Source organism: Crocodylus siamensis, chromosome 7 (genome assembly GCF_052110815.1).
Source record: "Crocodylus siamensis isolate JL-2025a chromosome 7, ASM5211081v1, whole genome shotgun sequence".
NCBI classification, from domain to species: domain Eukaryota; kingdom Metazoa; phylum Chordata; order Crocodylia; family Crocodylidae; genus Crocodylus; species Crocodylus siamensis.
This window is the reverse complement of record NC_143401.1, coordinates 27419850-27444202: the sequence shown is the minus strand read 5'-3', so window position 1 is coordinate 27444202 and position 24353 is coordinate 27419850. Positions and strand designations below refer to the sequence as shown.

The following is a 24353-nucleotide window of genomic DNA, read 5'->3' as shown; positions in this document are numbered from 1 at the left end:
GTTCAGACCTAGTTAAGGATTACCCGGAGGGCTTAGATGTGTCCAAGTCAGCGGGCCCGGATGACCTTCATCCACGGGTGCTGATGGAATTGACTGGTGTCACTGTGGAGCCATTGGCACGGCTGTTCAAGAACTCCTGGTGCTCCGGCCAAGTCCCTGAGGACTGGAAAAGGGCCAATGTGGTCCCTATTTTCAAGAAGGGGAGGAAGGAAGAGCCTGGCAACTACAGGCCACTCAGCCTCACTTCTATCCTGGGGAAAGTCTTTGAAAAAATTATCAAGGGCCACATTTGTGAGAGCCCCGCAGGGGAAGTGATGTTGAGGGGTAACCAGCATGGGTTCATGCAAGGCCGATCCTGCCTGATTAACCTGGTCTCTTTCTATGACCAGGAAACAAAGGAGGAGGAAGTCGATGTCATCTTCTTGGACTTCCAGAAGGCCTTCGACACAGTGTCCCACCCAATTCTGGTGGGCAAGCTGAGGGACTGCAGCATTGACAAATGCACAGTCACATGGGTGGCAAACTGGCTCCAGGGGTGCACCCAGAGGGTGGTGGTGGATGGGTCGATGTCAACCTGGGAGGGTGTGGGCAGCAGAGTCCCCCAGGGCTTGGTCCTTGGGCCGGTGCTGTTCAACATCTTCATTAGCGACCTGGACGAGGGTGTGGAGAGTACAAGGCTGTGGGGTAAAGTGAATACAATGGCAGGCAGGGACCGCATCCAGGCAGACCTGGATAGGTTGGAGAAGTGGGTGGATCTGAACAGGATGCGGTTCAACAAGGACAAGTGCAGGGTGCTGCACCTGGGGAGAGGGAACCAGCATTATGGTTATAGGTTAGGGGCTGACCCTCTCAGCAGCACAGAGGCAAAGAGGGATCTTGGACTCAGGATTGACTCCAGGATGAATATGAGTCGCCAATGCGACGAAGCAATAGGCAGAGCCAACCACACCCTGTCATGCATCAACAGGGGCATCACTAACAGGTCCAGAGAGGTCTTGCTCCCCCTCTATGTGGCGCTGGTCAGGCCGCAGCTGGAGTCCTGTGTCCGGTTCTGGGCGCCGCACTTCAAGAAGGATGTGGAGAACCTAGAGAGGGTCCAGAGGAGGGCCACTTGTATGGTTGAGGGCCTCTATGGCCAGCCCTATGAGGAGAGGCTGAAGGACCTGAATCTCTTCAGTCGCCACAAGAGGAGACTGAGGGGCGATCTTGTGGCTGCCTACAACATTATCAGGGGCCAGCAGCAGGGACTCAGGGAAAGTCTGTTCACCAGGGCCCCCCTTGGAGTCACCAGGAACAATGGCCACAAGCTGAGGGAGGATAGGTTTAGGTTAGATATTAAGAAGAACTACTTCACTGTAAAGGTGGCCAGAGCCTGGAATAGGCTTCCCAGAGAGGTGGTGCTCTCACCTTCCCTGGAGATCTTCAAGAGGAGACTGGATAGGCACCTGGCTGGGGTTTTACAATCCCTGCCACCCCCAGTGCTCCTTCCTGCCCATGGCAGGGGGTCTGACTAGATGATCTGTCTAGGTCCCTTCCAACTCATTGATTCTATGGTGCCTTGTCTGTATTTAGAGTTTTACTGGTTGAACTTTAAATCAGCTTAAAAATCAATTTAGGCAAACCAGAAAAAAACCCTGTGTGAACCCAATTTTATTTTAATCTGACTTACATGAAAATAGCTTAAACTCAGTCAGGTTCTAGGTTAATGTAAACCAAGAGCTTAGCTAAATCAATATGAACCCAGTTTAGAGCCAATTAAGTGCATCATTATTTTTAAAAAATCATGCTTTTATTCAGAAGTAATGCACTGTTTAATGGAGAAAAGAATTTTCACACTACAACTGTATCTGGAAATTAGCCAGTTACCTTGCGATGAACTTTGAAGCAAAACCAAATCCATTTTTGCCCTTTGCTAATTATAGGATTTATTAATCAGATGGTTTTATAAACGTTCCCCAACTAAATTATATAAATGCACTTCTCATTTATTTTTGTCACTTGAGTTATAAGATCTGATCAGTTCTTCCTATTTGTCAGAAGAGATTTTCAATGATATTTGGAGGACTTGAGTAGCAGTAACCAATGAGTGGTACTTCTTATCCACAGCTTTGGGAGATTTTGATTCCTGGAGTCTGAGACATGAATCCTGATTCATCCCAGCACTTAAACAGTTGTTTTGGCCTGTCCATAGCTTCCCTAGCCCTTCACCAAACTACATCACAGATTTATAGGACAGAATTTTTCAGACTTCAAAATCATGCCAAGCAGCTCTGCAGAAAAGAGGAAGTGAAGACATCATTGCAAAAACAACAGAAAAATGTTTAAGAAATAACATCTTTAAGACAGTCTTTATACAGCACAAAGGAGCAGGGAGGGGTATTGTTTTTGCTTTGAAGTTCTGCATTATGGTTAATGGGGATTTATACGAGTTAATGTGTCATAATAATTTATATCTCACTCACATTACAATAGAATGCAGTCTTTAAGCCTTTTGAAGAGACGGCCTTGAAAAATACAATGTGTGTGTGAGGGGAATAAAGTACATTAATGGCTTTAGGCTGGGCAAAATTAGACACATGTGAGTGAGATTAATGGATGTTCCTGGCAGGATAATGCTTTGCATGTTCCCAAACATCTGTCCCACAAAGTCACAGCTGCAGAAGCTGTTCCTGTCATAAATTAATGCCTGCTGTCATGGATATCTCTGATCCTATGAGAGAACTGTTTTATGAGTGGGACAGGTGATAAGTACAAAGCAGAGCTGAGCAGGTCTGGCATTCTTGCCAGCAATGCAAAGTTAATATTCTTGTCCCACAAGAATTACCTGCAATGGACAGAATAGGTCAACTAGAAAATGTGCTCTGCTTTTCAACATGGTCTGTGTTTACAGTTTGCTCAAATAGGGATCCCATCCTTATCTGTATCCAGTATTACCATATTCCAGGAATAGCTCTGCTAGTGGAATAAGGCACCAATCAAGAAGAATAAAGATGGCAGAATCAGGCGTGTATGCTTTGAAACACAGTTTAACAGAAAAATAAACTTTCACCAATCAATCATGACCACCTGTGGTTCAGGTGGCGACTATGCATTAGAACCCTGCTACTCTCCGTTAGTAACTGGAAGACCCACTCATGCAAATAACTGAGCGTTGCAAATTAGCAGACAAGTGAACAGAAACCACAAATATGCTATGCTATAAAATGCACTTTGTTCAAATGAGTCTGAATTTCAAAAGTATCTAAATAATTTGAGCCATAGTCCCACTGGAAGTTCAGAGAGGGTCAGATTTTTAAAAAGCATTTAGACATGTATACATGCGGACAGGTGCCTAATGAGATTTTTCAAAGCCCCTTGGAATTAATCTTTTTATCATTAGAGAGCAGGAGCACTGCTGAATTCCCCACAAGGTATCTGTTTGCATTATGGGTGCCTGAATACTTCAAAAAATCTAGCCCTTTGGCACTTTTGATAATTTCCCCCATAGGGCCTAAGTCATGAGAGTCTGGCAGCCCTCCACTCCAGAGGCATAATTAGCACAGTCTGCACCCTGGGATTCATTCCTTCCCCCAGTAAGGAGGCCCCTAGAGCTACTAACCCCACTGCCAATGAAGTTATTGGACACACTCAGTATTTGCCTTTCCAATCACAGCCTCACCTAAGAATTCTCTTTTTTCCATGTATTCCCTTTCTTTTAGTTAAGCTTGCCTACATTTTACTGTGCCCAGCTCAATATTTGGATAAAGAAATCCAAATCTAAAATGGAAGGCATATATTTATAGAATAAGTCCCTCCTAGGTTTGGGGTTACATTAGAGAGATGAATCAGGACCTCATAGAGCAGAGGTGGGCAAAATATGGCCCGTGGGCGAGATCCAGCACACCAAAGCATTTTGTTCAGCTCTCAGCATGTCCCTTGGCCCTGCCTGGCCCAGGCATGCAGTGGGGCTGGGGCGGTGCAGTGACTGGACATCATTTTCCAGCAGTGGCTCCTTCCAGCTGCTGCTGCCAGACCCAGCCCACTGCCCAGGTACCCCAGCCTGGTTGCCCCCCTGCCCCACAACCACTGAGAGTGGGACCTGCACAAGCAGGGAGCACAGCTGGGCAGGTAGGATGGGGCTGTGGGCAGGCAGGGAGCTGCATTTGGGAGCAGGACAGAGGGGTGGGGTGGGGGCGGGGGTCAGGGGATGGTCACAGCATGGAGCTGGGGCCCACAGCAGAACCAGGATCTGCTCCCTGCATGCCCCTGTGATGGGTGCTGGTTCTGTGGGTAAGGTCATGCAGGGAATGAATTGTGGCTCTGCTTTGGGCCCCGGCCCCTGCTGGCACCACCCTATAATCCTGACGCCAACCCTGCCCTGCATACCCATTGCACCCCAGATGCTGTCTCTGCCCACCTGTGGCCCCATCCATCCCACCTTCACAGCCACACACAGGCCACTTAGGGAGTTTTGGTGAGCTGTTACAAGGGAGGCAGGGCAGGGGGAAATGTGTTAACCCGGCCCGTGACAGCTCACTAAAACTCTCTAAGTGGCCCTTCAGCCAAAATAATTGCCCACCCCTGATATAGAGAGTATATAGGGTGACATTCCAGCACCCAACACACAACTCAGGTAAACAAGTTTTATAAAGATGACCATTTGCATGTGTGTGCGTGTGCGTGTGTGCGTGCGTGTGCATACATGTAAGACCCAGCTGCAAGAGATTAAGTTGGTTTCTGCATTAGAGAGGAGCTTACAAGAGGCTGGTCAAAATCATTCTTCTCTCTCCTAGCAGTGGGGAAGTTCAGTACTGCCTAACCACCAATATTCTTCAGGCAATCTGAAAGTTTCTTAAAGGAAGTATGGATTATCCCAGTTATGATGCATGTCAGTTGTACTTTGATAGACTTCAGAAGCCAGAGGTTAAAGTCACAGGTGATAGACTACACACTCCTCTGGTGTTAAGGTTTGGTTTTATTCCTGGTTCAATTACTTTAGCAAAGCTCATTATTTCCTTGGGGAGAGGGTAAAATTAAACAAACCAGCATTATATGTATAACAGAGACTATTGTTTCTTAATGTTTCTACTACAGAGAAAGTCAATATAAATTACCCGGAGAGACTTTATTTTGTAAATCTCTCTAAAATGAACAGTGTCTTAGTTTACTAACTTGTTGACTACTCTTATTACTAGTTCCAGTCACATATGGACAGTAACACTGGTATTGCCTCTCTCTACTGGAATATAAAGACATATAATTTATAAACAGATCTGGCTGTCCCTGGAACCTACATATTGTCGACCTTGGGATGCAGTAGTACATTTTAATTAATACTTGTTTATTGCATAATTTTGTGTTGCATTAGTTAAGTAATGCATTAGTTGCATTTCCTTTCCCACTAGTGGTATGGTACTGAGTTAATTTGGGAAAATAAATTAAGGCTTAGCCTATTTAAAGACATCCACCTGTTTAGAAACATCAACTGCCCACCAAGAAAGCATTGTTCAGCAAAAGCTCTACTGCAAATACGGAGGCAAGTCTCTGACAGGCTTGTGGCCATCTAAGTCAATATATGGCAATGGAGCAGTCAGGGTCTGAAGAGAGTCAGAACCTTTCAATCCACGAACGCTTCAAAACTGACATTCCTTCCATCAGAGAGCTGGAATGTATTTTGGACAGCTGCAGGATGGAATTAAACCATGTGGATGAAGTATGGCCTAATCTCTATATAGGTGACATGTAAGTGTTATTTAAAGCTGACCTATTCTTTAGGGTATACAGCATATGGTAACCTATATTGTCCAACTGTTTTACTTGGCTGTATTGGATAAACAACTAGCAGTCTTAAAGGAGACCTCCTGAATAGAACAGGGGAGACTAAAATAGCAAGAAATCAAAGGGACAAATATTTCCCATCTGGACTATTATCCCTATTATTTTATTTTACTTAACTTATAATTATTTAAGAAATGGATTTTACAAATATCCCAAACCTTATCATATTGGTGTGTATATCACTGAGACTTGAAAAAAGAAAAAATGTCCTTCAAATGTACACAGCTCCACTATCCACACAATACGTTTTTCAGCAGAAAAGCCATTTTCGATTTAAACCAATGCAATATTCTAGGACTTGTTTGCCATGCACACTGATTTCAGCTAAAAAAAATACAGCCACTTAAATGAAATTGGACCCATTAATGAAATTTGTGGCTAATGGAAGCTACTTTTGGGATATTTTTTCACTCTTACAGAGCTGGAGAAGCTACAATATTCTTGTATGTTGATTCAGCAAAGCACCTGACACATGCTTACCTGTAGCAAGTTCTTTAGTAGTACGAGGCCAATTGAATGTAAGAACATTTTTAAAGTTATATAAGTACTTAAGCAGTTTCCTGAATCAGCACCTTAAATATGAAGATGGGCTTACAAGAAAAAGCTTCAGTTCAACTCCTTCCTCCAGTGCCTTACAAAATAAATTTCCTGAACTCTTGCATACAGCAACTTATCTTTGAAGAAGGTTAGTACAACTGAGAAAAAGATGGAAACTTTCCCCACAAAGTATCCAATATATGCTTTTCTCAAGGTTGCAGTAATTCTTTGAAGTGAAACTATTTTGGCTCCAATGCTACTGGGAACTCACTTTTAACCTTTATCAAGTCTTTTGTTTAATAATACGCTAAAAAGAACTTACCTTCAGTTATGTAAAGAAGTACTAGTTCTTATAGTTCCTTATGCTTTTTGTACAAACATAGCCTACTGTCATTTAGAAATACGATGACACCTAGTAGGTTTCTTTTTCTAGTGAAGTATGTTCCGTGTTCATAACTTCATGTTCAGCGCTAATGGGATTGCTCACATGCTAAGTGAAGCATATGGTTAACTATTTGCTAGAATACCATATCAAATATGAAGGCATTTGTTAAATGTCAGAGGTGGATAAATTAGGCCCTAATCAAAAAAGTTGTTTGTATGCAAAACTCCCAATGAAGTTCATCAGAATTCAGAACATGGAGGGGCTTCCTGGCTTGGAACCAAACTGGGAAATTGTCTGCTGTCCTGGTGGGGTCCATTCCAACTTTACAGAAGTTGTGTACATAGAGCTTGTTGAGCCGAGTTTAGCGTGGGTGTTTGTTTCTTTCTCTAGCCTAAGAAGGCATAGATTTATGCAAAGTAGACAAGTCTAGAACCTGTTTTTATGATTATATTTTGAAAATGAAGTCTTAATAGTGAACAGATAGAGTATAAAAAAGAAGCAAGCTTGTGCTGGGGAAATAAAAACATATGTTAAGAAATTACAACATATTTTACATTTCAAATCTACAAATGCAAATCAGGAGTTATAATCTGCTCCCCAGGTGTAGTCAGTTCGAGAACTGTGTAACTGAAGGCTTGTCCATAATGATGATTTACCATAATTACTGTTGGTACCTGGAAGAAAGGAGGGGCAGGGACAGAGTGGTTAAGAGGTTTCATTATGGCAAAATTAATTCAGTTCTTACTCTGGACTCATGCTGAAAGTCACCCCAGTTCACCCAGCCAAAAATAGGTACCTGGTTGTTTAGACTGTGCTTTCAGCTACAGAAAATTAACCATGCCAGATTTACACTTTTGAATTTTGGGGGGTTAATCACTGATATTTAGCCAGCTGGACAATTCATTGTGGAGAGGCAACACCACTAACAATTTGTCCTGGTGCAGGTGTAACAGTAGCATAGACCTAAGAGCAGAATTTGGTCAGCTGAATTCAATGTCTGTATTATATGAAAGCAGACAGCTTGATTTGGCTCACTATGGTCTAAACCTCACTGACTTCACTGAACTTTGAATCAGGCCGTATGACTTGGAAAACACCTCTCTGCATTTTTAGATGGATTTCCCTTAAGCCTCACAATTTCATTATGAGTTTTTACTTTGTAGGACTTACTCAAAAAAGGAACGCTTTGCAGAATGGATGGTGAAAGTGAAAGTCTCCAGGTTCTTCTATTACTCCCTAACTCATAGGGTCTTTGTACCCTGTTTTGCATACTCCTCTAATTTGAGCCTCTCCTTACGATTCCTAAAGATATTCACATCCAAGGTTGTGGTTTGCAGTTGTATTTTAAAGTGCTTTTCTTTTGCTGAAATGTTAGATAAATGTTGAGAGGGAAATCTTGCCTTTTGTAGGAGTGCAGGAAACCAATTTATTTAAAATCATTAGCTTCCTTTTTTGGCTTGGAAACAATATTTTCACGTGAGATGGCAAAGCTCAACTAGCTGAAAATATAGCTATTACAGCAAAGAGCTAAGGTGAGCTGACCAGCTGAACAAGACCACAGATCTTAACCACTGGAGGCTGAGTAGAAAGAGAGAGTTAAAAATTTAAATCATAACACAAGCAAAACTGCAGAGATTTTTCAAGAACAGCTGACAAGATTGCTGTCACAGGAAGTTACACGCATAGTGCTTTTGGAGGAAACAATATCTCTTTTCACAGTAACATGCAGTTGTACATTTTCAGCATCTGCTATAAGAGCAACACAATAGCAACCTCAACTTCGTTTTCTGCTTTGTGTACTTAACATGCACACAACAAACCTCAGAGTGCAATGGGTATTCAGCCGCTCACAGAGTAACACACAATGAAAAAATGAAGTGCAGTGAGCTGACTGGATGGAATCTTTCACATCTCATTCTTCATAGGTTGATAGCACATGACAAGAAGGAGCTGCGGAAACTTGGCATCACTCATGTCCTGAATGCTGCACATTCAGCATGGGGAAGCAAAGGGGACCAAGGTTTCTATGGCCCAGAAATCCATTATCATGGCATAGCTGCAGAAGATTCCACTGATTTTAACCTTCGCATGCATTTCTACCCTGCCTCCAAATACATTAACAAAGCACTGAGTGTTTTGAATGGTAAGAGCCTTTTGATGATAATCCTCCATATTTGTGTAGCCAGTTTCAGCCAAGGATCACAAACTGCTTTGAAAGCATCAGCTAAACCTTACCCAACATTGATGGGGGGGAAATATTATCTTGCTTTATGGGTAGGACCAAACTGAGGCACAGGGAGGTTTGATTAACAAGATAAAAACAAATCAGGATGTAATGACACCTAGTTTTTAAAAGCCATTCTAGGTTGAATTAACACTACACAACACACCAGAACTATCTACTTCACTGAGTATGAAAGGTCTTCCTTCTCACAATGTACTTTTAGCTAACAGCAATCACAAAGATGTGCCAATAAGAGAGTTACAAAAATCAGGATTTTTCTGTTTCCTTCCATCATAATTTTTTCAAGACTCCAGACAGAGAACCTAATTACTGTTCATTTACAGAAAGGATCACTGGAATTTCCTGAAGGTTAGACATACTCCACCCATCATAAATTAGAACTCTGTGAACAACTGGGCAAGTAGAACCACTCACAGGAAGGACAGGCAGTTTTTTACCTATGAAAAACCTTGAAGGAACCATCAGGGAGAGATTCATTCACTGATTCCGTCAGAGGCTCTGTAAACACATCCCCTGGCAACTGCAGCCACACTCAGTCTCCAGGTGGCAAAGCTTATTTCTGGGCATTGACAGCCCTTCTGTCAGGCCTACTTTCTGCCCCTGCTGCTTCTGGGAGGATAGGCTTCCTTCAGAATCATTCACCAAAAGCTTATGGCAACCAGGAGCAAGTGTACCTCACAGATGACTAATGTCTTGTAAACTGAAGTCTGACCTATTTATTACTCATTCCCTTCCATGCTGTGCTGGAACACAAACATGCTTGCACAAGGCTGACAAGAATTTGTACCATAGTTACATCTTGGGTGTAGTACCTGTTTTAATACCCACAAACAATATTCTAAGTACCTATAATTATCCACAGGAAATATGTGACACAGACAGCAGCTGTAGCACTGAGCTTCCCTCATAGTACCCCTTCTGTATGCTTTAGTACCATTGCTAATAGAGCAATGGCTATTGCTCTATTAGCGGGTCCCTTCAAGGTTAGTCATTGGTAGGAAAACTGCCTGCCCTTTCCTGTGGCCTGAATCCACCTTATCCAAAGTTATAATCAGTAAGCCTGTCAAAGCAGCTGGTATTCACTTCAGATTTGGATTCAGCTGATTCGGGGGACAGTGATTTGATTTGGTGATTCGAATCACTGTCCCAAATCAATTTGGCCAAATCAGCCAAATCTCTGAACTGGACAGGCCCTATCCCCGACCCAGTCTCGCAGCCCCGTCAATGGCAGCCCCACCCACCCCAGCTCCCAGCTCTTAAAAAAAAAAAGCCTCGAAATCACCAGCTCCTGCCAGGTGGGGGGGAAGCCCCAAAGCCACTGCAGCAGCTGGTGAGTGGGGGCTTTTTTTTTTTTTTTAAACAGCCAGGAACTGGGCAAGGCAGGGCAGCTATGAGGGGGGCTGGGAGAGCGGGTGGGCAGCAAGCGGGGAATGCCCAAATCTCTGAAGCTCTCCGAATCAATTCAGAGGGTTTTGAATCAATTCGGACCTTTATATTGGTCTGCTGATTTTGTTCAGATTCAGAGATTTGGCCGCTGAATCAGGCCAAATCTCATCCAAATCAAGTCATCACCCAAAGTTTTGCACAGTCCTAGTAGTTAGGTTTCTGTGGTCCATTTATTTCTCTGCCAAGACCACTAATAATGTTGCATAATAGCGGTCTAATCTACTAGGCTGTAGCCTTCCCTGCCCCTAACTATTTCCTACGCTGGAAGACAATGGTTCTCATATCACAATAGATTGAGGCCTTTCAGTCAAGTTGGACTCAAGGCAATGTCCAAGAGATTAAAGTTGGGGCAGTCTATTGTCATTATACTAAGCTCCCCAGCCCTCACTGTGACACTCTGGGGAGACAAGAATGTAACTCATATTTCTTTCTCTTTTTCAGGAAAAATCTTGGTTCACTGTGTGCTTGGTAAAAGCAGATCTGCCTCTCTAGTGCTAGCTTATCTTATGATCTACCATCACTACTCACTAGCTGATGCTGTAGAAAAAGTTATCCAGCACCGAGCCATTTTCCCAAACCGAGGGTTCCTGAAACAGCTACAGGACCTAGACACTGAACTGCGCTACAAAATAAAATTGTGTGAGCTTTTATAACCTGAGGGAAAAGGAAAGATCAATACTGGCTAAATACAAAGGAAGCATCCCAAACACAATCATAAAGCATAATGAAGTAAAATGATGATGAAATTAATAGGGAGCAAAACTCATGTGCCAAAGTCTATCCCAGCCCTAAAAGTTGGGAAGATTTTAGATCTGGCTCTGAATTTCACATCTGGCTCCTCTCTGTTGAGTTGACCAACTCCAGGTAGAACTTGTTTAACTAACTTGGGCCTGCCTTCTTATTGACTCTTGATTTGCATGCTCTACCAGTCTGGGACTGTTGTAGGATTCTAGTTTCAGAGTAACCCTTCCTGAAGAAAACCCTGAATTCCTATGTCTTTGTTGGGTATAGGATGCTTTAGTTATATTAGGGAGTGGGGATTTTCAGGGAGCTTGAGGCTTCCCACTTTCCTGGGAAGTTCTGTGAATAAATGGGGTTTCTTCCCATCTCACTGAACCCCATGGTTTCCCTCACCATTGCTTTTTTCCACTGGTATCATCTGCATACATCTAGATACTTTCTGAAGAAGGGTGTTGCAAGTCTTTCCTAGGAGATTTGTAGCATTATTGGAAATTTGCCTTTTCCACTGTTTGTTTCCATGTCTCTAATCCTGTATATTCACTGAGGAAGCTACTTTGAAATAAATGGGCAAATGAGAGCTAGTAATTTTTGCTAATAAGCAGTTTACTTCACACACTCAAAGGGAAATTATGGCCAGGCTATAACATCTGGTGCAAACAACCTAAACAGCCTTTAAAATAAAATCTCAGTGACTGACTTCTATATGCAGACTTGTATCCCAGAAGGTTCTTTTGCTCTCTGCAAGCTGATTAAATCACTTCTATGTGGTATAACCAAAATTGAAATGCAGTGCCCTTTGGGGTGAAAGGTGGACACTGTGTTTCAATTTTGGTTGCATCCTTTAACAATGCAGACCTAAACTGTGCAATATTCAGTTGCAATATGAAAAAACACCTTGAGAAAAATAAAACTCTGTGCTGAATTTTAAGTAGGCAAATACAGTTATCCATGAGAATTTGGCCAGGGTATCAGGGATAACTTCCTTCTCATATGAAATTAAAATCTCATGCTATTACAGGAGAAAGCAGAATTAATAAGGTCTAGACAAACAGCTAAAGTGTAGCCTTTCAGCATAAATATATAGGGATCGATCCTGGATGGAACTGAGACAACTCATGAACTGAAAGTCCCTGTGAGGCCCCAGGGGACAGTTAGGCCCGCTGACATTAATAGGATTTAAAGAAGAATGGCATCTCACAGGATTGAGCCTGTAATACTCATTAAACTCATAGGATGTTATGCCCACAGTGAGAGGGGGTGCTTCTGAAGGAAACTATGTCTCTTTTCACAATGACGTACAGCTGCACATTTTCAGCATCTGCTGTGAAAGCATCACAATAGCAACCTCCGCTTGGTCTTCTACTTGATGTATTAGCACACACACAATAAACCTCAGAGTGGAATGGGCATTCAGCCCGTTTCATATTTAATTCTTGGTAAGTACATTACAAGGAAGAGCTGAGAAAACTTGGCATTACTCATTTCTGTTTAGGACTGCCTGTCTTCAAGACTCCAGGAAGAGAAACTAATTGCTGTTCATTTACAGGCAGGATCACTAGAATTCCCTGAGGGCTAAATTTACTCATCCTAGGCCTCCACAAGCCAGTGAGTGAACCAGGAAGTGCAACAGGAACAGTTTCAGTCACCAATTTTGTCAGAGGCTCTACAAACACATCCCTTGGCAACTGTAGCCACACCTAGTCTCCAAGAACGCTTACACAAGTTACAGGGGTGTAAGTTGTAGACTTGTTGGTCTAAGGACATAGACACTAGGCCTGTCCAAAGCAGCTACTACTCGCTTTGGATTCGGCCAATTTGGGGGACAGTGATTTGATTTGGTGATTTGAATCACTGTCCCAAATTGAATTGGTGGAATCTGATTTGGAGATTTGGCTGCCGCCGAATCAGCTGAATCTGCGAATCAAACAGGCCCCATCCCACGCCTACTCTCCCAGCTCCATCAATGGCTGTCCCACTGAGCCCCAGCATCCCTGCTCTTTAAAAAACAAAAACAAAAACCTCACATTTACTGGCTCCTGCCAGGTGGGGGGGGGGGGTGATCCCTGCTGCCCCCCACTGCTCTGTGCTGCATGGGGGGCTCTGCCATTCGCCCCCATCCCCCACTGACTCTCCCAGCCCTGTCAATGGCTGCCCCACCCGGCCGCAGCCTCCCTGCCCTGTAAAAAAAAAAGCCCTGCACTCACTGGATGCTGCCAGGTGGGGGTGCAATTCCCACTGCCCTGTGCTTCATGGGGAGCTCTGCCACAAGCCCCTGATGGCTGGGGCAGCCATGGTGGGGGGTGGTGAGTGGAGAGCAGGCAGGGATCAGGGGATGCTCGGGGGGCTGCAGAAGCAGGCAGGAGATGAGGCCTGGACAGGGTACCCCATGTTCCCCTTTTCCCTCCTCCAGCCTCCCATACCGTTCGCTCCCTACTTACCGGCATGGAGTCTGAGTCCACCTCCCTGCAGCAGCAAGTGAAGACTGCCTGAATCTCTGAAGCTCTCTGAATCTTTTCTGAATCAATTTGGAGAGCTTCAAATAGATTCAGACCTTTTTATTGGTCTCCCGATTTGATTTGGATTCGGAGATTTGGCCACCGAATCTCCTGTGAATCGAATCAGCAGCCAAAGCTTCACACAGCCCTAATAGGCAGACAGTGTTCTTTGAGTAAAAATCTGGTATCTTTTATTAGACCAACTAAATAGCTGGAAAAAATTCTCTTAGCAAGCTTTCGGGTTTTTGAAAAATTTTTCTAACTATTTAGTTGGTCTAATAAAAGATTTCAGATTGACCCAAAGAACCTTGTCTGCCTTACACGAATTATATTTTTTGTGTGATTGGGCCCCTGAAAATGCTATACAGTCATGCTGTGACACGTGCATGGCTGCAGAGCACTTTTAAAGTGGCTGATCACAGAAAAATTGAACTGTCCTCAAATGAGAAGTTAGATGAAGGGGTACACGTGGTAGCCATGTTGGTCGGAGACAAAAAGACATACAAAAAACTAGAACTCTTGGTTCCAAAATGATACCTTTTATTAGATCTTCTGAAAAATAGCAAGAAAACTGTATTTTTGTGCAAGCTTTTGGGATCAAGATCCCTTCATCAGGGTCTGGGAAAAGTGTAGATGGTACAGGATGGTAATAAGTCCCCATAGGTAGGAAATAAGCTTCATTTTTGCACAGAGGGAGCTGAAGATGGAAGGTTGTCCCTCTGGGTCCATGAGAGTGTCTTTGGGAGCTGTGTTAAGTAGCTCTTTGATGTGTTGATCAGGTAGGTGTCAGATGGCAGGCAGGGAGGTAAAAAAAAAAACTTCCTTGTTCTGCAATGAAGTTTAAAATCCAAGATTGATCCCAAAAGCTTTCAGAAAAGGACAACTTTCTTGCCATTTTCCAGTTGGTCTAATAAAAGGTATTATTTTGGAACCAAGAGTTCTAGCTTTTTGTATGTTAATTGAAGGCATGCTGCTTTACAGCACCTTGGGGAATTTGTGTTCACTAGGGTTAATTTTTCACATGTTGGGTAGGCTGATCCAGGCCAGCCCTGCCCCCTGAGTTGTCCATGGAGGGGGGGATAGGGAAGAGGACTGGAGGGAGCTGGGCTGGACCCATGAGGCACAGAGGCTCTGTTCAACCCCCTTCCCACCTCCAGCTTAGGCCAGGCAAGCCAGCATCTCAGTGCTGCTTGCTTCCCCTTCTCTGCTTTGCCTGACCTGAGCTGGAGAGTAGGGGTGGGAAGAGGGTGGAACAGCACCCCCTCACCTTGCAGACTCAGCCCGAGCTACTTGTGGTGGGGACTGTGAGGCTGGGAGGACTCTTTGCTACCTCCCCTGCTCCAGCTCAGGCTGGGCTGTAAACCCCAGCTGGCAGCTCCATCCCTCTACCTCCTCCTCCCCTTGCTGACAGCCCTGGAACTGGGATGGAGCAGTGTGGACAGGCTTGACTCCCCCCCTCCCCCCCACCTGACCCAACAAGCAAATGTCTGTTGGCAGGGGGGACGGGGTGCAGTGGTATTCTAACTCATAGTGCTTTATGTAAAGTGCCATGAATTAGAGTGGGGGGTCTGAATATCTGTCTATGACCATAGTGGCACAGCGCATTTCTGGTATTTCTGACTAAAAGAGATTGGGCTTATATCTCCCCCTGCTGCTTCTGAGAAGATATTCTGTCTCAAAGCCAGTCATCAGATGCTTATGTCAATCAGGAGCAAGTCGAGCTCAGAGATGGCTATGAGACTGAATTGTGACTCACTACATTTATTATTAGTAACTCTTCCAAGCAGTGATGAAACACAATAGGTGTTGGCGTGAGAAGGATAATAGAAATATCTGCATCATAGTTATATCTTGGCTGCCATGCCTGTTTGAGTGCTCACAAGCAGTACTCTACAGTAACTGTACTTTTCCACAGGAAAGGTGTAACATGGACAATGGCTGCAGTACATCAAGCTTCTCCCACAGTACTTCAGCATGCTTCAGTATCATTGTTGACAGAGCAATGGCTTATCCCTAGTGGCTCCCTCCCAGGTTGGTTGTTAGTAGAAAAATTGTCAGCTCTGTCCTGTGGACTAAATCTACTTCACCCAAAGAAGTAGTTAGGTCTCTGTGGCTGATTTAATTTTCTTCCAAAGCTGCCAACAATGCTGCATTATAGCAGTGGATTTTGTTTAGTGGATGCCTGTCCACAATCCTTTTGGCTGAGCAGACCCCCTGTCCCACAGCTTTTTCCTCTGTTGGAAGACAACAGCTCTCACAACATAATGATTTGGAGCCTTTGACCTGAGTTGGATTCAAGGCAAAATCTATGAGATGAGAAGTTGGACAGTCTATCATCATTATAATGAACTGAGACTCCATTGTGACACTTTTCTGAGCAGGCAGGAGCAATGCAACACAAGCTTCTTTCTTTTTCAGGAAATATTGGTTCACCATGTACTTGGTAAAGCAAATATGCCTCCCTAGTGCTAACTTATTTTATGATCTGTCATCATTTCTCACAGCTGCTGCTATACAAGGTATTATTTAGAACAAGCCTTTCACCAAAGTGTGGGTTTCTTAAACAGCTTTAGGTGTCAGTGGGTGTGTCTACATGTGCTCCCGACTGCACAGTTGTTACTACTGTACTAAATAACTGCACAGTAACCACCGGTACAGCATAGTCCTGGCACCGTAGCAATCATTTCTGACCCTACTGTGCAGCAGCAATGGTGTCATGGTTCATATCCGCTGATGCTACGTCACCATAGCTCATTGCTACGGTGATGTAGCATCTCATGTAGATGCACCTAGTTTATACCACAAGCTTCTTAAGGCAGAGACTTTCTCCTTCTGTTAATATACCAGACATACCTATAGCTTTATATAATCAACTGTGAGCACATCTACACAAGACATTAACTGTGCAGTAGCTTAATACTACTATGCAGTAGTGTGTCATAGCAAAAACCATGCTAATATGCTATTGCCCAGTAGTATTACGTTACTGCACAGTTAGTGTCGCTAAAAAGCCGTAGGCTGGCACTAATGTGCAGTAATATCAATTACTGCATATTGATTTAGTACTTGGTTATACAAGTACTTAGCTTAATGCACAGTAACTATGGTGCATTAATGAACTTGTAGACATGCCCAGTAATCCTGAGATGTACCTTGATACTGGTTCTATTCTCAGAATTTCCGATTCTTTGAGAAAATTTGCTTTGCAGTCCTATATTTTGGGGGCTTCTTCACCAAAGGAAAACCACAGAAAATGTACCTTATACTCAGAAACAGCATGGAGTTACCTCTCACAGCCCTCCAACAACCACAAAGGCAGAGTATATGTAAGTAGACAATATCGAGATGGGAAAAAACACATGAATGAGAAAGCAAACAGTGGTAAAAGAGGTGCTAGAAATGAAGAGCTAGTCATCTTTTTTGAAAAACAGCTAAGGAAGGGTAGATGGAGGTTCCATAAATTTAAACCATTTAATTGAGGAATGGGATACAGAACCATTTTCCTCATTGTTGTTGCTGAAAACCTGAACCTAGTAATCCATACCTGTAGGAATCCATATCTGTTGATTGCCCTGTGTAAAATGAGTTAATATGTCCATATCACTGAAGCTACCATCAGTTAGGAACAGTTCTCCTCAGGGAGGGCAAAAGGAGGGACGACCATGTCATAGGGCTGGTGTTATCACACCATCATTCACCAGAACTCAGTTAAAAACAGTCTGCATTAGACAAACAGGGAAACAATCAGTTTTTCTTAACAAAACCAAACCTTGGAATGGGAGTTTAGTTTGGAACTTTCCCCAGTACTTAGCTAGCCTTTTTCCCCCACTGTGTCCTAGATACTCCTTCAAGCTGAGGTCTGAGGTTCTAGTTCCCTATATGGCAAAGCTGTTAACTATGATTTGAGATCTTTGGGAAGGAAGGAGAGAGTCTGAATGTTTTAACTTCCATCTTTGCAGGAAATGCTTCATGAAGAAGCTGGCCCAACATCCAGCTGTGCTACTCGCTCAGCAGAGAAGAATCTCTCCTTTCATTTGGTTTGTGAGTCATAAGGAAAAGGGGAATGGCAAAGATAAAGAAAACTCAAATGGATTTTTGAGAAGGTGTCCAAATCCACAAGATGGGTGCCATGCCCCTCCCACAGTTCCGAGAGAACAAGCATCAGAAAAATGCAATCACTCTGTCAGGGTTGTGCAAGTGTGTTAATAGTCTTACCTCTCCTAGCTTTGCAGCTAAAGACAGGAGCAGCTGGACAGAATTACTGGTTATAATTGTAGTCCCTCAGCTGAGCAGTTTGAAGAATCACGTATCTCCACTGTATAATCAACATCTGAATTTAAATGCAAAGGCCAAATTCATCCCTGGTGCAAATCCATCAAAACTGATAGAGGTTACCCTAGGATGGATCTGGCCTACTGTATCTGAACTGATAAGTTATTCAAGGGCTGTATGGCTCAAAAGATACACATAGTTGGCAGGCTGTCACAAATTAAAATAGAACAAGACTCACAGGCCATGTATGTCCTATGCTTCAAAGATAGGTCACAAACAAGAAAAATAAGCAAGGTGTCTGGTGGAAAAGAAACTTTCCAGGATTTTTCTAACCCAGAGACAATTGAGATCCATCCACCTTGACAGGTACCAATTTTCCATATGTGTTACACCTAGGGCAGGCTGTCTGTTGAGACCAGTTTGGGCAAGCTAATGCATGCTTGTTATCGGCAGTGTAAATATCTCTGCCTTGTGTTATTGTGGCACAAAGCAGCTGGACTATTTCACAATCATTTAAAAAACGCTATAAAATTAGGGGTCTGGAGCTCTTATTTTATGACTTGCATGAACAGCCGTTGCCTAGAGAGAAATTATCCTCTTTATTTTCAAGGCTAAAGGTTCTTTTAACATTCATCAGAAGCAAAGTACACCCTTGATAACATATTGAGCTGTTTCTTATCTACTGCAGACTCTTTACCTTCTGCATAACACCACATTTGAGATCTCAGCTCTTCACATCTAACTCTTTTAATCTCATCTGTAATTGTTTTCACCAACTGGATGTGTATAGTTATAGGAGAGGCTGACTTATGTACTGAAATACATTCTTTACTGAATTCTTGATTTTCAAATCCTGAAAACTTTTCTTCTGAGTATTATTGCCCATCCTTTTGTGAAGTATGTCAGATTCTTAGCCTCCATGATATCTCTCGGCTGTGAGAGGAGTTAGGTGTCCAACCCTTATTAGCTCCCAAATTTCCCTTTGAAAATCTTTCATCATGTGATCACAATATTTTTTTGACCAAATAAAAAATATTCACCTAATATTTTCAAAGAGCTCTTTTGTTTGAAAAATGGTAGGTAAACAAACAGCTATTTTATATAGATATAGATACCAAAGACATACAAGAAAATATTAAATATATGAAAGGTAGAAAACGAGTTTTCTGGTTACCAGAAAAAAAAAAGGGAGGAGGGACCACAGGGGGGCATGTGTGTGAGAAGTGTTGCCAAATTTTAAGTTCTCTTAAGAAGCCCGTATTTCACAGGATGCAAGTTTATCTGGAAACATATATCCCAAACTGAAACGTCAAATGATAAATGCCATGAATGACATACATGTCCAAACAGGAGCTCAGAAGTATCCTGTATTTCTTTGTTTGGCACATGGCAGCCTCTGATCTGTTTCCTATCTTAGCTCCATGGGGGTGGTGATCATCTCTCTAAATATCTAGATGTGGACTATACATTTAACAAGAATATTTAAAACACCTTGATTCTAACTGTGTTCTCACAAGTGTTCTGTTCAGCCACTTAGAACTCGCTTTATTGCAGGAGATATCTGTGGTTATGCCAAACGGTGCCAATGGCTTGCTTATTATGTGCATGTAAGTAAATAGGTGGTAGAAAAGATACTAACATATGATGCTCATGCCTTGGTTTTGCAGGGCAATAATGCTGGGGTGCAGCACAAACTTCTCTGGATCTGTTTACACAGTTATGTTAACATTATGGGTCATTAGCTTGTTAAACAGTAAAGATTTGTGGAAGATGCTAGAGAGAGGAAATACCTCATATAGCTGCTTTAGGGAATAGGGCAGCAGTGGTTTGAAGAAACGTATAGCACTTTGTTGTCACTATTGTTCAAAGAAATGGCACATGTTCACGTAGTTAAGAAACAAGTCATGCTAAGCAAATACCCTATTTCTACTTCAAATAGGAAACTGACATCATGCCAAATCAAAAATCTGGGTGGTTTCATGATACAAGTATGAGATGCTCCAATGGGACTACTCACATGTTTAAGTCTTTTCTTACATTGGTTTCTACTTGTACAAATCTATGTATTAGTGGTAAGTAGATTAATTCTAGCTTAATAATCATAACCAAACATATGCCCTTAAAAATAGTTACGGAAACCTTCATCCTTGGACTGAAGTAAATAGCCAAAAATCAGGGTCTTGTGAATTGTTCCGGTCAGGAGGAGACAAAGTTGATGATGGAGTCAGGTATTTCTCTGATTCAACTTGGGGGGATGGTGGGGTGGGGGGTTGTTTCGTTAGTCATATTTTCGTGAACATGAGAGGAATTAAATACACCAGAGGTAGTTTTTTTATTCAGTTTTTTTGTTTTTTGCCCCCAATTCTTTCAGCCAGCTTCTGGCCTACACACACTTTTAAGCTCAGATTTTCTCCATACATTGTGCTAGGTTCATGCTGTATTGACATTTCCTTGTCTCTGTGATGCTCCTTTTAGTTTCCACAACTGAAGTGGGGGGTTGTGGGTTTGTGTGGGTAGGTGGGTCTTTGCACGCATGTACACATTCTCCCAAACAGTACCTAGGAAAAGAATGCCTGCCCTGATCTTTCAAACTCCTGAGCAGTCTTACCTTGGCTTTTTTTTGCAAAGGGTTGGACAGGGAAAAGGAAAGAACTTGCATCTGCTGGATGGTCTCTCAGGCTTTGTCTATATTACAGACTTCTGCTGGAATAACTATGCTGGCTACAGAGTGTGCAAAGGCCAGACAGTGTAGCCAACATTTCTCCAGCAAAAATTGGCAGATTATCTGTCATTCAGCCAAGCTGGTTGACTCTGGAAAAGAAATAGGCCTTCTGTCCGTAGACCTGCATCTATACCAGGGGGACAGGTTGGCATATGTATGTTAAAGTAACAACAACCCTGTAGGGTAGATTATAGCATGCCTCACAGCCATCTTTAATGAAGGGTTCAACCAGTTTCAACAGGTAATTTACATTTGGGAGATCTGAAGGCTATGAAAAGGGAAGTTATAAAATATGGACTACACCAGTAGTGTAGTATGGATAATATCCACACAATATCCCTTTCTCTGCAAAACAGGGGCTCCTGCTTGCTGAACAGAAACCCAAGCAATGCGAGCAGAGGTAGATACAGAGGGGGTGCAGTGGTGTGGACATACCCTCCCTTTCAGACCATGCCGCAGAAGCAGCAGCCAGGAACTTTTTATGTCTCTGAATCAGGCAAGAATCCGCCCATTATGTGCTCAGTGGTACATCTACTCCCTTCCCATTCCCCACCCCTCCCCTGCCTGCTGCTGCCATTGTCCCCACTGTCTCTGGCTCCCCCAGGAGCAGGGAGAGCTCCAGAGCCACTCCTGCCCTGCTCCAGCTGGGTTATATGGGGAGCTGGGCTCAAGTGGGGACAGCGGTGGCAGCAAAGGTGGTAGTGACAGCAAGCGGGTTCCTCTGCTCTGTTTGGTCCCCTCAGGTGTTTCCTGTAAGCCCAGGAGCAGAAGGCGAATCTCTCCATTGCTACTGCCACTGTCCCCAGCTGAGCTCCCCCTATCTCCAGGACAACTAGAGACAGCAGCAGCAGTGGGTTGGAGGGGTGGTGAATGGGAGAGGAGGGGAGAAGATGGGCTGTGCTGCTGAACATGGAGGGGAAGAGAAACACTCACTCATAAAAGCTGCATAACTTTTAAAGACTAGTGATGGGACAGAGGTTGGAAGTTCCAATTCTGGCACAAATTTCCCTAGTGTCTGGGGTGCATTTAGATCCCAAAATCAGTTCACCTACTAAGTAGTCTGGGTCTAGAAATGAATTCCTCATGGGAGCTGGATTTGGCTGGGGCCCCATCTCTGGATCTTTATTTTTAAACACACTTTTCACTAGTTCATAGTAATTTTTAAAAAAAAATCAGTTTTAAAGAAGCCTGTAGGTTTTTGTTTAACTACCTGATTAAACAAACCACACATCCTAGTACCAAACTGACTGGAGTCTCTGGCCTAAACCACAGCTTTAAAGTTAACATGCAGCAAAGAGCTGGGATCAAAACACATACTTGTCTTTAAAGTGTGGGTAGTCCCCTTGACTTTGAGTCCATTCCTGTGTGGAGAGTTACACTGGCACATGACTCCTTTGCTGTATCTGGACTCCTTCCAGAAGCTGTTGCTTCACTACTCTTCTTCCTTGTGTGGTTGCATAATGACACCTAGTGGAGAGGTGATGGTGAATCTCTATTATTTATTTACATTGCTTCGATGTCTCTGGAGTGCAGGAACTCAGTAAAGAGGGCTGAGCATTTAAAATTGCATTCCTCCACTCACAACAGAATCAACTTGCCCATTGCACAACCCTCTCAAAGATGCATAAAATGGGGAGTGGGCAGGAATATGGCTTTTATGTATTACCTAAAGCCCATTACCTGTATTTCACCCATTGACTCCTCAGTCTACATCTTCACTGACTGCCTGTCTTGTATGCACATCAGCCCAGCCTTGGACTTCTTTACTTCTCATTCCATCCAGGAAGAGCACACACCAACTGCACAGGCTTCCTCAGCCTGATGAAGGGTTTTTGAACCCAAAAGCTTCCTTAAAAATTGTTTTCCAACTATTTAAGTTGGTCTAATAGAAGATATCAGATTCACCCAAAGAAACCCGTCTTACCTAAAGCCCAATATTTTCACCCGTGGTTAGCAATTTTGGATGCCCAACTTACTGGGGTATGGATTTCAGAAAATGCTGAGGCAGCCATCTGAAAACCTGGCCTCTGCATGGTGTCACAAATTGGGAATCCTAAAATAGAGGTGTTCAAAAGTCTCTAGTCACTTGACAATTTAAGGCACTTTTAAATTAGATAAGGGTAAGTCCCTCTTCAGTGCCTAGCTGGCTACTTAAAATAGATATACCTCCCTGTCTAGCCCCAGGCTCCTGACTCCTTGTTTCTAGTTTCCTTCCTCCTGACTGTTGCTCCTAGTGTCCTTAGCCCTTCTGATTTATTCCTGGTTTTATACTTCCTGGTTCCTGCCCTCTGTTTCTGGTTCCAGACTCTATTCCCAACTCTTGTGTTCCAGCTTGTTCTGCTAGCTCCTTGACTCCTTGTGCTCCAGACCCCCCAGTCTCTGGCAGCCAGCTCTTAGACTCCAGTTTAGCTAGGTGATCACTAACACCCTCATCCCTTGCAGCCTTAGCTGCCTACTCCAGACCCCTTGACTTAATGACACCAGTTTGGAGCTCTGTGCCTCCTGTTTCTGACACCCTCCTTGGTCTGTGGTTCTGCTCAGGGTGACTACCTAGGTCTTGGTCCATTATAGACCTCAACCTCCTGACCCATCTGCTCCTGCCTCTAGTCTGCACCATTGCTTTCCTGACTGTACCTGTTTCTGATCCCTTTAGGCTCAATCTTCAACTGTCTACATTGTAGTCATACCCTTGCCACCTCTTCTTGGTTTCACTGCCCTCACCTTTTCTATCCCATCTGTCCACATGAGCAGATTTGGGGGGAGGAGGGGGAAAGTGCATGGGAGAAAAATGGAAAGAAAAGGGAAAGCTAAGTGTTTCAGACATTTTAATTCTTGTAAAAATGTTTCAACCAGTAATAATGCTCAGCAGCAAAGAAGTCCTGTCTGATCACACACACTTAAAACCAAACTTTACAGGTATCCACTGTTTTACAAAAGTCCAGCTCTGTGTGTCCAAGGAGCTTTATTTCAACCACACTGAGTTTTAAGGATTTTCCATTAAACTTTCATTCTAGTCTATCAAACTGCCCCATCTTCATAGAGGCCCATCTACCAGAAATGGCACCTTGGTTCAAACTTATGATGAGACTGATAACTTCATTCAGAGCATACAAAAGATACTATTTCCTTCACTTAACTCAAGGCACCTGACCTGATGCTGTTCAAACTTTTCTGACAAATTTTCACTCTTGGCCTGAGCCCAGACATGGACCCAGCCTCTAAAAGGGATTTTTTTTTCTTTTAAGAAAGTTATAAGTGAAGAAGTGAAAAGGAGGGATTGTGAATATCAAATGGAATTTAACCTTGCCTATAGAATCTGCACATAGTACATTTATCTCAGGTACATGTACAGTATGGGGACATTTTAGTTTTTCTCCATAGATAAAGGTGGGGCCAAAGTTTGTTCTTCCCTTAATCACAGTTGCAGCAACCCAGCTGATGTTCTACTTTTAGCCAGTCATTATATAGTACCTATTACTGTAAGATCTGATAATCTCATACATATTAATGAATTTATCTTCAAAACATCAAAGTGAGGTGGAAAAAGATAAGTAGTTCCATTTTACTGGGCTTAGCCCAACTTAAGAAAAAATTGTGAGATAAAATAAAAATAGTGAATAAATAAGATATTTTGAGAGATACAAGAACTTTTAGCCCTACTTTATTCCAGCATAGAACCACAAAAGCATTGCA

The 24353-nt window shown here is 43.1% G+C and overlaps 2 protein-coding genes and 1 long non-coding RNA gene across 6 annotated transcripts in view; 2 read left to right on the top strand and 1 right to left on the bottom strand.

The window, feature by feature from the left end:
• Window positions 1-1323: 1323 nt before the first annotated feature.
• LOC149859633 (uncharacterized) overlaps window positions 1324-24353 on the bottom strand; it is a 125385-nt gene continuing 102355 nt past the window's right edge. Inside the window, exons 5-7 of the long non-coding RNA XR_016443430.1 lie at window positions 21978-22127; window positions 6677-7413; window positions 1324-2270 (exon numbers count right to left, since the gene is read on the bottom strand). This is a non-coding gene — a long non-coding RNA (uncharacterized LOC149859633). The remainder of the gene's footprint in view (window positions 2271-6676; window positions 7414-21977; window positions 22128-24353) is intronic.
• Window positions 4633-17755, top strand: LOC149859636 (dual specificity protein phosphatase 26-like). 2 transcript variants are annotated; one of them, XM_090056635.1, is made up of 4 exons: window positions 4633-5721; window positions 8665-8882; window positions 10872-11069; window positions 17626-17755. In XM_090056635.1, coding segments are annotated over exons 1-4 (585 nt in total). In that variant the 5' UTR covers window positions 4633-5554; the 3' UTR covers window positions 17628-17755. The 2 variants fall into 2 exon arrangements, with proteins under 2 accessions (XP_089912761.1, XP_089912760.1); XM_090056634.1 differs by lacking the exon at window positions 17626-17755 and having other exon boundaries at window positions 4637-5721; window positions 10872-11879.
• Window positions 18170-24353, top strand: part of LOC149859635 (dual specificity protein phosphatase 13B-like) — a 43512-nt gene continuing 37328 nt past the window's right edge. Inside the window, exon 1 of one of the 3 annotated variants that reach the window (XM_090056631.1) lies at window positions 18170-18304. The gene's annotated coding sequence lies outside the window, so the exon portion shown is untranslated. The remainder of the gene's footprint in view (window positions 18305-24353) is intronic. The other 2 variants (XM_090056632.1, XM_090056633.1) reach the window with 2 other exon arrangements.

Excerpts from the sequence above, each read along its gene's own strand:
- LOC149859636 (XM_090056634.1), top strand. The coding sequence starts at position 5,555 with ATGGCAATGGAGCAGTCAGGGTCTGAAGAGAGTCAGAACCTTTCAATC. Across the intron at positions 5,722-8,664 it reads AATCTCTATATAGGTGACAT|GTTGATAGCACATGACAAGA; the intron begins GTAAGTGTTATT and ends CATTCTTCATAG. Across the intron at positions 8,883-10,871 it reads AGCACTGAGTGTTTTGAATG|GAAAAATCTTGGTTCACTGT; the intron begins GTAAGAGCCTTT and ends TCTCTTTTTCAG.